Source organism: Trachurus trachurus (assembly GCF_905171665.1).
Source record: "Trachurus trachurus genome assembly, chromosome: 6".
NCBI lineage: Eukaryota > Metazoa > Chordata > Actinopteri > Carangiformes > Carangidae > Trachurus > Trachurus trachurus.
Window position 1 is genome coordinate 17839159 of NC_139897.1, and position 15817 is coordinate 17854975.

Here is a 15817-nt window from a genome sequence, read left to right on the forward strand (position 1 = left end):
GAAGTTATTGTATTTTCTAAGACTCGTTCACTTGGCAGTTGCTTCCAATTGGCAAACTACAAAACAATCAAATATTTCATATCCGATGTAATTACAGTTGTTACGTAGCCTAGCTATAACATATTTTCCCTGGGAAACTGAACTGAGAAATTGTGAGCTGACACATTATGACTCTCACACACCCTCAATATCCCAACAGCGCCTGAAGTCCACACAAAGCTTGGGAGCCTGAGAGGTGAATATGTGAGTGTGAAGGGGAAGGAGGCAGGAGTCCATGCCTACCTGGGCGTCCCATTTGCCAAGCCCCCCGTAGGCCCTGCTCTGAGACTGGCTGCACCTCAGCCTGTAGAGGGATGGGAAGGAGTAAGAGACGCCACCAAGCAGCCGCCTATGTAGGTCATCCACTGAGAATCATGGTTGCATAGCAAGATCATGGTAATCACATCCAATAGCTACTTATTGATTTAAAAATATCATTTTCAGGTGTGTTCAGCATAGAGAGTTCTCTATTGATCTCATGGAGAAACTTGGCGCTGAAGTGGTAGATATTCCAGACATCTCTGAAGACTGTCTGTACCTCAACATCTACACTCCTGCAAACAGAGCTCATGATGCCAAGCTCCCAGTGAGTAAAAACTCCTTGTCCTTTGAAATGATGCTGCTCAGTTACCAGGGTTCAGCTTTTAGAAGTTGTTTTGATGGTTGGAGGTAGTGATATCGGCAAAATGATGAGCCAATGAATGTGGTCTAGTGGATTTAGTTGAATTAAAGGCTGTTTGTGTTAATGTTGTACTAATTGAAATTCTTATGAGGTGAGCTCAATTAGAAATAATACATTGTTTAATCCTCATGGAAAAAATAAGGGTCTTTACTTTACCAGGTCATGGTCTGGATCCATGGGGGAGGGTTTGGTATTGGGTCAGCCTCTGTGTATGATGGCTCTGCCCTGGCTGCCTACCAGGATGTGGTTGTGGTTTTGATCCAGTACCGTTTGGGAGTTCTGGGCTTTCTCAGGTGAAAACACTCAAGTCACAAAGCACAGGAATACATTCTCTTACTTTTGATCTCATCTGTACCACATGTTAAGAAAAACTCTAAATTCAGTCACAGTCACTTTTACCAGCTGGTGTGAATGCAGGTCTGGTAAACGATAATTGTTTGTTCCATCCAGCACTGGAGATGAGCACGTGTCGGGGAATTTCGGGCTGCTGGACCAGGTGGAAGCTCTGAGGTGGATCCAGCAGCACGTTCATAACTTTGGAGGAGACCCAGATTCAGTTACAATATTTGGGGAGTCTGCTGGTGGAGTGAGTGTATCCCTTCTGGTAAGGATCAGTCTGGAGAGAGGGTTTCTTTAGATAAACAAATTCATTTCTATCGTACATTTATGTCTCTGTCAACCTGTCATGTCTTCTTTCTTCTGAATTAACAGCTCCTCTCACCATTGTCTGATGGCCTGATCCACCGTGGCATTGCTGAGAGTGGCACTGCTGCAATGGATGCACTCATATTAAATGACCCTCTACCAGTGGCACAGGTCGGTTATCAGTGTGGCTGTTGATTGAGAACATTGTACCTCTAAATTGTTGTGACATCCCTTTTATTTCTGTCCTCAGATAGTAGCAAATATATCTGGTTGTAGCCTGGAAAGCACAGAGAAGATCTCCCATTGCATGAAAAACCTTGATTTAGATACTTTTGTGGAACTTAGTAAGGTGAGATACTGTATACCAAGTTTAATGTGAAAGTATTAGTTGAACCTGAGCTCACAGTGTCCTGTGAAATATTTCTGTGAAATCTTTGGATCTTATGAAACTGTAACTGTCTCTTTTCTACATTTCATTCTATAAAGGATGTAACATTGAGAGTTTCTGTAAGTATTGATGGACACTTCCTGCCAAAACCAGTGAATGAGCTTTTCCGTAACAAAGAACTTCTCACTCTACCATTCATGACCGGTGTAAATAACGATGAAGCAGGCTGGATACTTCCCAGTGTAAGTGTGAAATGCTGAATCGTGAATACAATTTCTGTGACTGAAGAGCATACTGATTCCCAGATCAGCTCATGGAATAGTTTTGTTTTGCTCCTGTGTGTCTGAATGTCGATTTTTCTTTTCTTAGTTCTTGGCTCCTCCAAACTGGACAGAGGGGATGGATAAGGAGCAGGTCGTGAACATGCTCACCCTTTTCCAATATGATGTAAGATACACACTGCCTGACATTAGATTTCCGCATCATGCTCAACTTTCTCTGACAGAAGTCTTCCTCATTTTCTCAAGGTCATCACCACAGATCTGGTTACACAGGAATATATTGGAACCAGCGAAGACCGTGAGAAAATTAGAAATGGGTTTACTGAGATGCTTGGAGATTTAATATTTACTATCCCAGCCATCAAGACTGCCAATGCCCACAGAGGTAATTCTTCATTCAGTGATTACTCAAATCCATCTCAGAACCTTTAATTTAATAGCATTTGTTTCACACTTTCATAAACATAACACCTGTTACCAGATGCAGGCTCCGCTGTGTACCTGTATGAGTACCAACATGCTCCCTCAATGCTGCAGGCAAAAAGGCCAAGTTTTGTTGGATGTGACCATGGAGATGAAATCTTTACAGTATTAGGATCCTGTTTTACAACTACCCATGCGAGAGTACTTGGTAAGTGTAATTTAAAAATGACTGAATCAACAGAAGACCAGATATGTGAACAGTCCTTGGCTTCCTGGAGTGAAAAGGTTTTTACCAGACTGTCATTATTTTAGATGTCTGCCCTGAAGAGGAGGAGGTGTTTAGCAAAACCGTGATGAGCTACTGGGGCAACTTTGCTCGCACAGGGTAGGAACAGCCGCTCAAGAGACGCAAAGTTTTCATTAAATGTGGATATAAGACCATTTATTAATAACCTGTTTGTGTGTGTGTGAGCAGGTCTCCTAATGGGGATGGCCTTGTCCACTGGCCAAAGTATGGCGCAGAAGAAGAGTACCTATCAATTGATTTAAAGGAGCAGGTAGTCCGTCATCACCTGAAGAAGAATCGTTTTGTCTTCCTCTCTGAGATCCTCCCAGGGAAGATCCAAGAACAGAAGGAGAAAACGGAGCACAGCGAGCTGTAGAAAAGTCAGCCCAATCACATAAAAAAAGAAAAAAAATATTTGATGAGATGGATGAGAGGCGAAACATCCTCAAGAATAAAAAGAAGTCCAGTTGCCTTCAACTTCAGTACCATACATTATGTCACATTTTGAAAGTACATCCTTTCAAAATGTAGTCTCAGATGATTAAAGTGTGTGAGGCTGCAGTCGAAAGAAAACATGTTCCTCCACATGCCTAATTGTAATGCTCTGGATTCTTCTACAAAATAAAAGTCTTTTGAAGGGGTTTGGTTGTTTTGTTTGTCTCCCTGACATTCATGTGCACAGACCATTGATGTGAAAGAGTTAATGTGAGTTGTCTGAGATTATAGTGTAATGATATCAGTGGTTTGTTGGTTTGCTATTTTGGGGTTAATTGAGCACAGGGCTTGTGTAAAATAGGGCTTGTTGAGCAAAGTGCAACAAACTGTTATGTAATCAAAATTCAATCGTGGCACTCAAGATAATGGCAGTGGGTGAAAGTTGAGAGTGGCTTTCCTGTGCTCCAGCAGGGTGATCCACATAAAAAAAACACACAGAAAGAAGAAACAGGTATAGTGGGTTCTTTTCAGTTTTTTGTTTTTATTACTGAGAAGAGCGCTTAAGCTGAAAAGCTCCCTGAAGTCCAATGTGAGCAGTTCAATAGATCAAACTTAATTTTTTCCCCCGCAAAATCAGGCTTATGGCATTGAAAATAGTACAAAGCAACACTTTTCAAAGGCAAATCATTCAAATAGCTGGGTACAGAGGGCTTACAGACAGGGAATGTATAAAACTAACATCCTACCATTGAGAGAAAATCAATATAATGTGACAAAAATAAAACAAATGATGCTCCAGCAGTCTTTTTTTTTTTGCAAATTTTAGTAAAGCTGCAGTCTGATATAAAAGTGCTGGCCAGTGGTTTTGAATGATTCACTATTTTGCCCAGACAAGTGCACTTGGAATAAGAAAGCTACTGGGCATCCCCATCAGGCCGTAATGAGACATACAGACACTTACTTGGTACTTTGAGATGCACTTTGAGCTGTTAGTTTGTGTAAAGTTCTGCAAGCCTGGTCTCAGGTTCGAAACAAATTGGAAAAGTGGAGGGAAGAGCTTTGCAGGTATGAAGCCAGGCAAACACTGTGTCAGCCATTTAAACAAAGAACAAATGCAATACATTTCAAAGGTAAGACAAGTTTCTGTTTCAGACCATAATTATATAAGCACATAAACTGTATATTTTTGATACTTTGATTAATTCCAGCTTATGTAAAGGTTATGTTATTCTATTGCGATACATCTTTCCAACTTACATAATATTTCATGGTGGCGTGGTGATATCAAACATATGTCTGATGTAAGACGTATGAGCCAAATCATATCACTGAACCAGATATCTCAAAAGTTCAAAGGACAAAAACATCTGCCTAACACTGGCTTATAAAGCTACGGTGTTTGATAAGACAGCAAGTTGTCTCTTGTCAGTGATTGGAAAATTGCCCGGTGGTAAAACTCACTCTGCATTTCTATTGAACAAATTAATAAAATGAATGTCACTTTGTACATTTTTTTTTTTTTTGTTATACACATAAATACTTTTGTCCTGGTTGTTAGTGACGTGTGGCAAAGAGAAAAACACCTGAGATGCTGTTTTTTTCTAAATTCTGATGTCTCAAAAGCAAAAAAAGAAATAAAATAAAATAAATTAATAAAAAATAAAAAGCAAGGCATGCTGCTTCACGAAAGTAAAACATCATGATCTGATAATTATGAATGTTGCATGATTACATCTAAATAAAACGCAGCATGCAGTCCAATATGTTGGGCACTGACATTATTATAATACTATATAGTTGATTACATTGGACACCTTTATCTTCTTCAAGCACTGCTGAGTACAGACATGGTTTTCGAATCAGAGGCACATACAGTTTGATCCATAATAAGTGGTATGAAATATCATTCTTTTTCTCCTGCAGGTAATAAATAAATAAATAAAGAACTTGCGACCTGTTATCATGCTGCACTGAAGGATTAAGGTGTTGCCCCTAGAGACCATTAAAAGTGCTTGTCTGGGAACAGGAGTGCGGGAGTGCTAGGTCAGGGTGATATAGCTAGCTTAATTAGACAGTAAAACCCAACGTTTGTGAAACACACACAGATAGAACCTGGAGAGTTAAGGTCATGAGCTAACATGATACTATTGTTGCCAGAGGAGGACAGAGGTGATTCGTGTGTAATGGTTGTTGTTATGCATTGTATTTGTGGTAAGAGACTTTAAAGCTTGGTGCATCAGGACGTCCAGGACTGCATGTTGCGCAGCATGGCCTCAAATCGCTCCATGTTTGGGGCATGAGCGTGGGCTAGATGGTCCGTCAGGCGACTGTACAGACTGAAAGACTTCAACTCCAGCCAGATGAAACCAAAACGGTCCTCGTCAAACAGCACAAAGAGCCCCGGGGTGCGCTCTGGACTTGTAAAGCCGTGCCCAGCGATCAGGCCCGTCCCATAGAAGCTGAAATGGAGGATTTAAATTTGTCAATAAATCAATAATTAAACAGATGACCATTTCAATTAATAATTCATAGTCTCAGTTCTCACAGACAGTACTTAGAAAACGATAACACGATATTATCTTAATTTAACATTGCCATAATCCCTAAAGTCTTAGGAGTACCTTTAATTGTTGGTGTAAGCTATTTTAAGAATGGCAGAGCAGAGCCGCGAGCTGCTCAGAGCTACGCTACGGAGGCTAATTGGATTTCTTGGTTTCCCTCATCAAACTCATCAAATAAATACATAATCCAACAACTCCAAAACGCTCCCGTGGACAAGTTGTGACCACGCTATGAGATAATAACGGAACGTTACGAGACAGAGTTGAGTCGCATTAATATTAGTTTGAAAACGAAAACAACTCCAGTGGTAAAGTTATTATCTCATAGCGTGGTGAATGTGCAGGTCACAACCTGTCCACGAGCTCTGCCGTTTTAAAAATAGCTTACACCGACAAATAAATGTAACAAATCTACTCCTAGGAATATAGGGATTTAGCCTCGTAAACCAGCCTCTCGCGGAAGTGCATTTCATTTCATTCCGAGGGAGAGTCTGGCCTCATCCCCATTCTAAGCGTTTGGACTGAAACCCTCAGAAGGCCGAGCCAATCAGCGTCGCCCGCTGTGATTGACACAGCACGTTGGCCAATCAGGGACCGACTGGTGCAAAGCCCCGTCACTACACCAATTTGCTGATTGGCTGAATGGGGTTGTCTGTCAACGCTACTACCAAAGATATTAAACCGTCTTTGCTACTACTCCCGCCCAGCTCCCACCCACCCCAAACGCTTGCAGGGGGGATGAGGCCAGACTCTCCCGAGAAATGAAATGAAATGCATTTCCGCGAGAGGCTGGTTTACGAGGCTAATAGGGATTATGGCAATAGGCCAAAATGTTCAACTATCCCTTTAAGAACTTATAATTATTGTAGGATAGCAACCAGTTAATGTGATGAGGACAAAAAAATACAGGTTTTTAACAATCCCATGACAACATTACATGCAACCAAATAAAAGAGATTTCTGCAATTATACTTCTCTTGCAGGTTGCCTGTAATACATCTTCAGTTACAGACCAACAGCTGTTTTTGTTTTGATGCACCTAAGAAGTAGCCTGACTCTCGCCAGACCCTTGTAGTTCCGCAAAGCTACGCTGAGCTCCACACAAGGGTCTGGGACTGCTCCATAGGCGATTCACTTCAGAAGGCGGGGCCTTGTAAAAAATTCTTGTATGTGATTGGATAAACCACTTGTCCGTTATCTTGAATGACGTGCTACTTCTTCGGTCGGAAGAAGAGCGAAAACATCCTTGCCACCAATAAATGCCTTCAAAACCGTTCTCTGTTCATCTTTCAAAGAATTAATATTCGATAGATTCGACAAAACAGTTGAAATAGCAGAATCAATGCCAACGCACGACTCCTCACTGCGAGCCGCCATTGTTGTTTGACTCAAACAGTCGCTTCAGCGCTACGTCACACCTCAGAAAGTCCCGCCCGGCGATCCTGATTGGTTCATTATTTTTTGCTCCGGGGAAGAAGTTTGCATTGGCCTCGAGTCCAGACCCTTGTGTGAAGCTGAGCGTAGCGCCTCTGGTGGAGCTTTGCGGAACTACAAGAGCCAGGCTACCTAAGAAGCACTCTGAACCAATTGTCCATTGTGCGTCATGTACGGTTTAATTAATTGTCATAGCCAGAAATCACCATAATCTTTTTTATATGGTCAATTAAATGTTATTAAATATCCTCGGCTGTAAATCCATAATTCTATGGTTCAAGGCAACAAACTTCCCTATAATAGATGTTCAGCCAACACTCAGGCTGTCTTTACACTACAGGCCTTGATGCCCAATTCCGATTTGTTGCCTATATCCGATTTTTTTGACTGTCTATTTACATGTTCTATCAGAAGTGACCCATATCTGATCATCTGCATTTACACCTGCTGTGCCTGCATGAAACAACCCGCCGGAAATAAACTAGTGATTTCAGGAGATTGTCTTGTAATAATATAATAATATTTTTAAACAAAGGTGAGTCTGGTGTTCAGAGTTTATATCCAACACTTCACTTGCAAAGTGAACGTTACAAAATAACGTAGTGGCTGCGTGGAGCGGAGCTGCTGTGAGATGAGCAGCTGACAGTGCCGGTGACAGTTGTGCCACCGTTTGATCCTCCGTCGCTCACGTAGTGAGGACGGGACAGCCTCACACATTTGTATACAATGTTTGTTTTTCCTCTCTTGATTTCTTATCGGCTCGGTTCAGTTTTTGCCGGTAGGAAAACGTGAAATCTGGTGTTTATCTCGCGCGCTCTCTTTTTTCACACTCCCTCGCTTGCCCTCGTATCGATCCGCATAGAAATTAATTTTACTGTAGGCCTATATGAAAACAAGAACTAGTGAGGGGGGGGGGGACGCATTGGCAGAGATCCGATTTGTATCTGATTTATTTCCACATATAACGGGGGCCTGAATCTGATCTGACAATATCCGATTCAATGCGCATTTGTCCCGTTTACACATTCATGTTACAGATCCGATCTGAGCCACTTGAGAGGAAAAAATCGGAATTGGGCCACTTGAACCGTGTAGGCGCACAGGCGCACAGTGTCTAACACCGCTGTTGTTGCTGTTGTGTGTGCTCATGAGCTCTTACCATTTCCTACAGGTGCGTGGGTACACCTCGTTGCGAGCCATAACCCCCAGAGGCAGGACGAATGGCTGGACGTCAGGAGGACTGGTGCTGCTGCTGCTGCTGGGGCCAGGCTGGCAGCTGTCTGAGCAGGCACCGTGGTCTATGTCCATCCCTTCTGCTCCGCTGGGACCCCCACAGGCCCCCTCTGCTGTACCACTGTCTGTGGCGGGGTTGCCCTTGGCTCGTTGCTCCGCTTCCCTCTGCACTTCTTCATGTATTCCCAGTACAACTCGAGAGAGTTCCTCTATTTTGCGCTGGTGCTCCAAGTCTGGGAGAAGCACGGGCCGCCTCAGGTCAATATCCAAAGTGAGTTGCCCTGCAGGAACGTTGGGGTCTCCCTGCAGGAAGGGGGGAAATTATTATGTTTGCACAACTATCAGATCAATTTGGTGGGTTAATGTTTCATTTACTGCGTCAAAACTGTCAGAATATTAGCATTTAGAGGCACTTTGTGTGTATGAGTGCTTGCTAAGTGCTTGCTTAAAGCTTGACTGACGTCAGGAATATTGGACGAGTAGGTTGTTATTGGATTGGAGGAGGATGGCCTGTAGGACATTTACAGGATGTTTAATAATTCACAGTGAACCTGTGATTATTTTCAACTGTAGCATGCCAACATGCATATGAGTCACTTCCATTCCTTAGAAAACTGGAGAGAGTTAGTTTCTTTTTAGGGCAAGCACAACCTCTGGTAATGATTGTTCACCAACTTACAGTGAGCTTCGTGGCTCTTGCAGAATCCCCGTGGAAACTGAGCATTACAATCTCCAAGCCGTGACTGCCATAGGTTCCTTTGAAGAGGCCTGGCTGCAGCAGGTCAGAGGGCATGAAAGGAGGAAGATAGATCCGCCGGTACGTCAAGCAGTTACTGTCAAAAAGAAGCAGAGGAGTCAGAATTTGATGGATACATTCTACATTCATCCACAAGAGAAATCAGAACCATCTCCTCAGATTAAACGCCATTGTTATCAATACAGTTTAATCCATTTGAGCTACTGAAGACATGAAACATGAAACAAAGACCCATACTCATATTGACTAGTGTAAATGAACTTCATCAGGATGAGCTCCTGCATGTGTTCATGGAAGATTTCTTCCAGCGTCCGACCCCATTCTTCCTCCAACCATGTCCTGAACTCCTGCAAACACAAACACACACACACACTGATACGGTATATTTCCAAACGTGTAATTACTGTACATTCTGATAAGTGAATTATTCCAAACAGGTCATAAGCCGGTCAGTAGGTTGAGCTGTCACACCTCTTGTCTGCCTCCTGGCATGCGGTGATGATCCGTCTGGTTACATTTAGTTGAAAATTCATCCTTCTTGACAGTCTAAAAATAACAGAATATGACACATATTAAAGCATGGCCTACTTTGATAAGCCACTAACCTCAAATTAAAGTAGAATGAGTTATCCGATTCATAAAATATACTCTGAATTTTGGCAGGCTTGTTTCTTAGGTGAGGCTTTCGAGTTGTGTTACCTGTATGTCTCCTTTGTGGGGTCCCTTGTGTCCGTACATACACTCCACAGTGGCCTTTTTTGTCTCCCACATGTGGATACGGAAGAGTGGCCGTCTTCTCATTGGATCCTCCACACGGGGGTCATGAGGTGGCAAATACATCCAGCCAATGATGAATAACCCATCCACCTGCATGAGAATTACTTTTAATGATTCATCAGTCATTGCAATATGCCTAAATTAAATCAGGCTGCCAAAGTAATAGCTGCTAAATATTTCTCCACTATAAATGTTAATTAAGCATTTGACTTTGTAGATGAAACTGCAAATTGTAGCAATTCGTCCTCATCTTATTAAATGTCTTGATTGAGAAATACTACTTACCACAACATTGAGCAATCCACCATAAGGACCTATATCAGGCTGCCATAAGCCCAAAATATGTCTGTATGGGTGAAGCACTACAACACAAAAGCACAACATTGCACCTTAGTAGTGAGTTTCTGCAGTCACACAGGCATATTCTGCTCCAAGCGGCACTGTGCGTGGTTAGAAACACAAGTGGACAACTTTTCGTGTAGGGTGTGTAGACACAAAAAAGGAGAAAGTGTTAACCGACCATGTTCCTGTCAGTCAAGTTTTAAACACACACAGCACGCCAAATCATACAGCCTGCTAATTCTCACATAATATAAAAGCAAACACTGCAGTGGAGAATTATTACAGGCGTGCAATGCATAACACTGCTGCAACGGTTTGCTTTGAAATCAAATCAACAAACACCCAACCCCTCATGCTGCAGCCATCAATCATTGATGCCTGTCTGTCGACATACAGTGTGTGTACACATCTCTATAGTCCATGTGCTTGTAGTCCGGGAGGAGTTTCACAAAGCGCCCAGACTTCACCCGTGGATTTACACCTGGACAGGCACAACACAGGCATGTGTAGAGCGACCATGGACCACTCATGGCTTAGTCCAAATGCAGCACAATAATGAATTCAGTAAATGTGCCAAAATGATCAGGTGCTGCCACTTTGTCTGGTATATTTTGCAGCAACTGCTATTTCAAAATGCAACATATGCTCCATATTTCTGCTGATTAACTATTGAGAAACAAATATGTTAAAAAAAAGTTTTAAAAGTTGAACTATCAAAAGTCTTTGGAGAATAAAGAATCCACATTCATATCAGAAAACAAAAAGCTAAAAACAGTTTCTATCTGCATCTAATCACAGTCAGGATTAGGGAGATCTGTGACTGCAACTGGTGAATAACACGATGGAGCAGAACTAGGAAGAAACCAAATAATTAATTGATCAATTGATCTGTGACCTCATGGCTGTTTTAAGTGATGGTGGTTGTACTCACGTTTAACATAGAGCTCCCGGCTTGATACTCCTCCAGCTTCTATCTTCCTCAGATCCTCCTTCATACCAAACTCTGCAGACAGAAAACACACGAGGGAAATGAACATTAAATTTAAATGTCTCTATCAGTGTTAGTGGTAATGGAAATGAGTTGTACAACGACTCTTATTTTTAAACAGCGCAGTTGATCAGCTCCATATTTATTGAACTGATAATGTGAACCATGGTGTTATACATTCGAGCAGTAATTCCAAGCTTAAACTCCGGTCAGCAGACAAGGACGTGATCTGATCACGTCGGCTTCATTCACAAGCTTGATTAAAGAGGCAAAAGTGAACTAAGCAGCTGTTTAGGGCCCAGTCCCAAGCACAAGAACCGTTCTAAAAAACAATTACATGTTGAGATGCAATTTTGTGTCATAAATATGATTGGGTGTTTTTGTATGCTTATTTTTTAGCACTCAGTCAAATGTCTTGGTTTTGCAAGTAACTTATTAGAACTAAGTTGTTGCAATCCCTATTAAATTACTGCCAATTCTTCCTTTTCCAATGTTTCAAAGTGTCTCATTTATATATTAATGTTTTTTCTGCTTATTTAATTTCATTCACTGATGAAAACTAACTAACCTTTCAGTAAACAAGACTGCACCGGTCACAACTATTATAAGCAGGAGAAAGAAACTGGGTGGTATTTTATTGGCTTAATTAGGACCTTATAATAGAACATGACCATGAGACAATATGACTATAATACCTGTCAGATGCCATTTAGCCTATACTTTATATTTCTCCCTTTTGCTTCCCTGACAAAATAGTGGCATTTAGCACTTTTATCCAAATCTGGACAAGCTGGTTGTTGTGGGTAATAACAAGCAGAGCTGCTTTGTAGCAATATTTTAATTTGGTTAGGTAATACATTAAAATTATCCTAACCTAAACATATCCAACAAGTATATTCTGGTGTGAGAAATATACTGGATGGTTTTTCAAGAGTCAGTTGATTAATAATACAATAATAATTGATCAATTGCCTAACTGAGCAGTACATGACATGACCTTTCAAAACATGAGGGAATCATTAAAGGTCCAGTGTGTAATATGGGAGTAAAACTGTAATATCTAGCATTCAGGTTCTAGTTTGCAGCGCTCACTCGCTCGCACTTACCCCTCCCGTCGGTAAAGTGACCGTGGCCTCGGAGGGAAAAAAACGTGTTTACCAGGACTGGGAGCAACTGGGAGTATTTCAGGAGCATGGAGCGATGAGGTAAAGATCTAAACCATTTTACGATATGTCTGCTGTTTCCTACTCCTTCTTCTGTTAGAAAAAACAACATTTATCTGTCAGAACGAATTATATCAGCCAGCGGTAAATCTCCAGAGAGCTACAGGTAACTTCATCAGATCGCTTTCTCCGTGGGATGACGACGGAGGTTGGCCGGTCGATCGTCACAGGAGACCGGCTATAGACCAGAGTGGCATCTCTATGCAAATGAGAATGACTGAGGCATCCTGGGTAATTTAGGGGCAGCGCCCGGCATTTTTAAATTGCACTCAGTAGCTTTTTGTGTTTTGATGGAGCGTAGACTAACTAACAATCAATTTTAATGTTTTATTTTTTGTTTCTTTTGTAGCACTATGTCTCATAATTATTTTGACACCCTCCCTGAAACCGACTGTTCATGCTATCTTGAAAAACTACAATTAATCTACCGGTATATGCCCATTTAGCCTCCCACAATGATCAATGACCCCACACAGTGGCCAGAAATGTCTTACCCGGACATCTACACGTATTTGGTCGAATCACCAGGTAGGTTTTGGCCAAGTGTTGTCTGTAAATAGCCAACTTTTTAGTAGTTAGTTTGTTAAGCCAGTTAGGCTGATCTTTTCAATGGAGGGATCCCGGGCGCTGCCCCTAAATTACCCAGGATGCCTCAGTCACTCTCATTTGCTTAAAGATGCCGCTCTGGTCTATTGCCTCTGACGAGACGGTGGTGACGACTCTTTCACCAGTCAGTGGTCTGCAAGGTTTACAAGTCACTTTAGTACCTCCACGTACTTTTACCTAATGGTAAAAATGGTGAGTCGACTCGAGCCGGTACCACGTAATGGAAACGTGGCATTAAATTAGATTAGAACAAAAACAATGAACACATTGCTGTAGAAGTACAGTAGAAGCGGTTGGCGCCTGTAAGTTCAAAATGGCAGACAGATGTTGTCATCTCCGGGGGCACTGTGTCATTAATTCAACTCCTCATTCCTAATTTACAGAATAAATATATGGCTATGAAAACCAAACATGAAAACACCAACACAATTTTATTTTATAGCGATTATGTACTAATATTAAGATCTTCTCAATTATAACACACTGAACCTTTAAGTGTATCTTTACATTTTTACATACCACATGTGTCTGATTATAGCTGCAAGTCATGAGATCTATCATAGGCTATTTGTTTTGCTCCCACTGTCATGCTGTTAACTAACCAAATTAAGTGGTTGGATGTGGATGGTGGTGGTGGTGATCACGAGCATGATAATGCTCATGCCTCCCAAAAAGTCTGAGACCGGCACTGCATCAACAAGCCATATCAGCTTGGCTACAAATAGAAAAGGCCTAAAAACAGCCCAAGGCCATTTCCCCCGTCTCCTTCTTCCTACCTGTTGTTTTTTTAAAACAATGATGACTCGCAGCGATTACTTTCATTTTCGTCATAGTTCCCGTCCTGATCGATAGAAATACTTCACATGCATTTTCGATGAGCCAGAGCTCTCTCTCTCTCTGTCTAGCACACACAAACCTGTCAATAAAAGGGGGGTTACATGACATAACTAATATTAATGCGAATCGATGCTTTTTTTTTTACTAAGCCGTCTGAGCCGCTGGTGTTTATATCATCTCACTCTGCGTGCACTGTTGAGACACTTTACCTTCAATGCACCGCCTTCTCCAGATGGTTTCAGTGCTGAGGATTTGTCTGAATTTCTTGCAGACGAGGGCCACATTAGGCAGGGCTGGTCCGGGGAGCAGGGAGATTATTTCCACCAGGATCTCCGGCGGTAGTTCCGCTAATGATTGCGGGTGCGGAGGTCCCGTGCTCCTCCTGCGGTGGTTCAGAAAGCCCTCAGTGTTGACATGACCGCTGCCATTATCACAAGCGTCACTCGGCCCTGCAGTGGCGGCGCCGCTCTCCGGGCCTCCTCCTCCTCCTGCAACGCCGCCGCAGACGTCGCCTTGCCTCTTGCCTACGATCCGCTCCCCTTCTTCCTCGTCCATGTCGGAATCGCTGCCCTGATCCTGCTGATTATGCCGCTGTCGCCTCCGGCACCTTCGCGACTGACCCACTCCGCAGAGCCTGGCACAAACAGCCATCCGTAGTCACCAAACAGGCAACATTACATCACTACAACACATCTATCAGCTGCAGTCGGGCTGATCTCCTCCTGTCCTCGCGCGAGCATGAGCAGAAAACATCTTCCGACGTCACATCGTTGCACGCACGTAGCTACGCAGCGTGGTGGTGACATCACGCAGCAGCAGGTACATTATACGAAGAGGATCCATCCAGTCTAGACAATACGTCTCAGTTACAGCTTCAGACTTCCTAAGTGGCCTTTAAAGAATATGTGCAGATGTAGTCAGGGCAGGAGGAGGCAAACGAAAATAAAGAAAAAATAAATAATAATCATCATAACATCACAAAACTGTATGGAGACTGAATTAAAATAGTCCTTGTAATATGACAAAGGCAGGGTGCTGATACTGCTACTCACACTGAGGATCAACACGAAGTGGAAATTAATCAATTGAAATAGCAATACTAAATACAATTTAATTAGGTAACCTATTAATCAAACTGACCTTAATGTTAATGAATTATTATTGTTATTAGTTGATGTTTATGTCAGGTGGAGATAATTGTGTCAGTGCTTATATTTATTGATCATATGTTTTTAACTCCTCTTATGCAAATACAGTAGTTTACTTTTGTATTAGAATAACTCACTACAAAACATAGCCACAAGTTGTACGAATTCCCTGATACACTTGCAATTGAATGTATTACTAAAGCATATGGACAGCTAAACTGATGTTGTTAAAGACACCAATTTTTGCAGGCTGGTAATTGAGCTACATGTAGCAGTATTTGCTTTAAATAAAACATAGCAGCAATCAGCCAGTGGCAAAAAATTAATAAATAGCAAACTCATGCTGGGATCAGAAAGTCCTTTATTAAATATTTACTTACATAAAAGCAATAAGTCAGTTTGTTTTCATAGCCCGACGTTACCTGTCCTATCCCTGTTACAGCTTGCTTTCCGATTTTAGTGATTTTGACACTTCCTGGCTACTATATTACATAAAGTCAAAGTCAAACTGAATTTCAAAGAAACCCAGCAGTTGTGCTCGGTTTTCTGTATCTCCATTAAAGGGATAGTTCACCCAAAATTAAAATTTCACTCATCATCTACTCACCCTCATGTCGACTAAGGGCTGGGAGAAGTTTCAGAGTCCTCCGTGCCTTCTCTGAGTTACAGCGGGGCTCCGTGCAGCACTGCATGTCCATATGACGATTGAGAACGGGGCTCACTTTTCTTCGT

The 15817-nt window shown here is 42.0% G+C and overlaps 2 protein-coding genes across 3 annotated transcripts; one reads left to right on the plus strand and one right to left on the minus strand.

Annotated features, from left to right (window-relative positions):
- Positions 1-192: 192 nt before the first annotated feature.
- Positions 193-3120, plus strand: LOC310987344 (fatty acyl-CoA hydrolase precursor, medium chain-like; the record flags this gene model as incomplete). The annotated part of the gene is made up of 12 exons (XM_083973541.1): positions 193-392; positions 484-625; positions 881-1014; positions 1172-1325; positions 1433-1537; positions 1617-1715; positions 1853-1996; positions 2124-2201; positions 2282-2420; positions 2517-2666; positions 2771-2843; positions 2934-3120. Coding segments are annotated over 12 exons (1605 nt in total), but the record flags the coding sequence as incomplete, so codon positions are not given.
- Positions 3121-3696: 576 nt separating this feature from the next.
- Positions 3697-14663, minus strand: fbxo31 (F-box protein 31). Of its 2 annotated transcripts, XM_083974312.1 has the most exons (10): positions 14147-14663; positions 11215-11286; positions 10678-10764; positions 10227-10303; positions 9864-10031; positions 9636-9710; positions 9402-9511; positions 9087-9240; positions 8334-8710; positions 3697-5638 (listed from the first exon to the last, which is right to left on the minus strand). In XM_083974312.1, the coding sequence occupies exons 1-10, from the start codon at positions 14586-14588 to the stop codon at positions 5416-5418; spliced, it is 1785 nt and encodes a 594-aa protein (XP_083830438.1). In that variant the 5' UTR covers positions 14589-14663; the 3' UTR covers positions 3697-5415. The 2 variants fall into 2 exon arrangements, with proteins under 2 accessions (XP_083830438.1, XP_083830439.1); XM_083974313.1 differs by lacking the exon at positions 10678-10764.
- Between the last annotated feature and the right edge of the window lie 1154 nt (positions 14664-15817).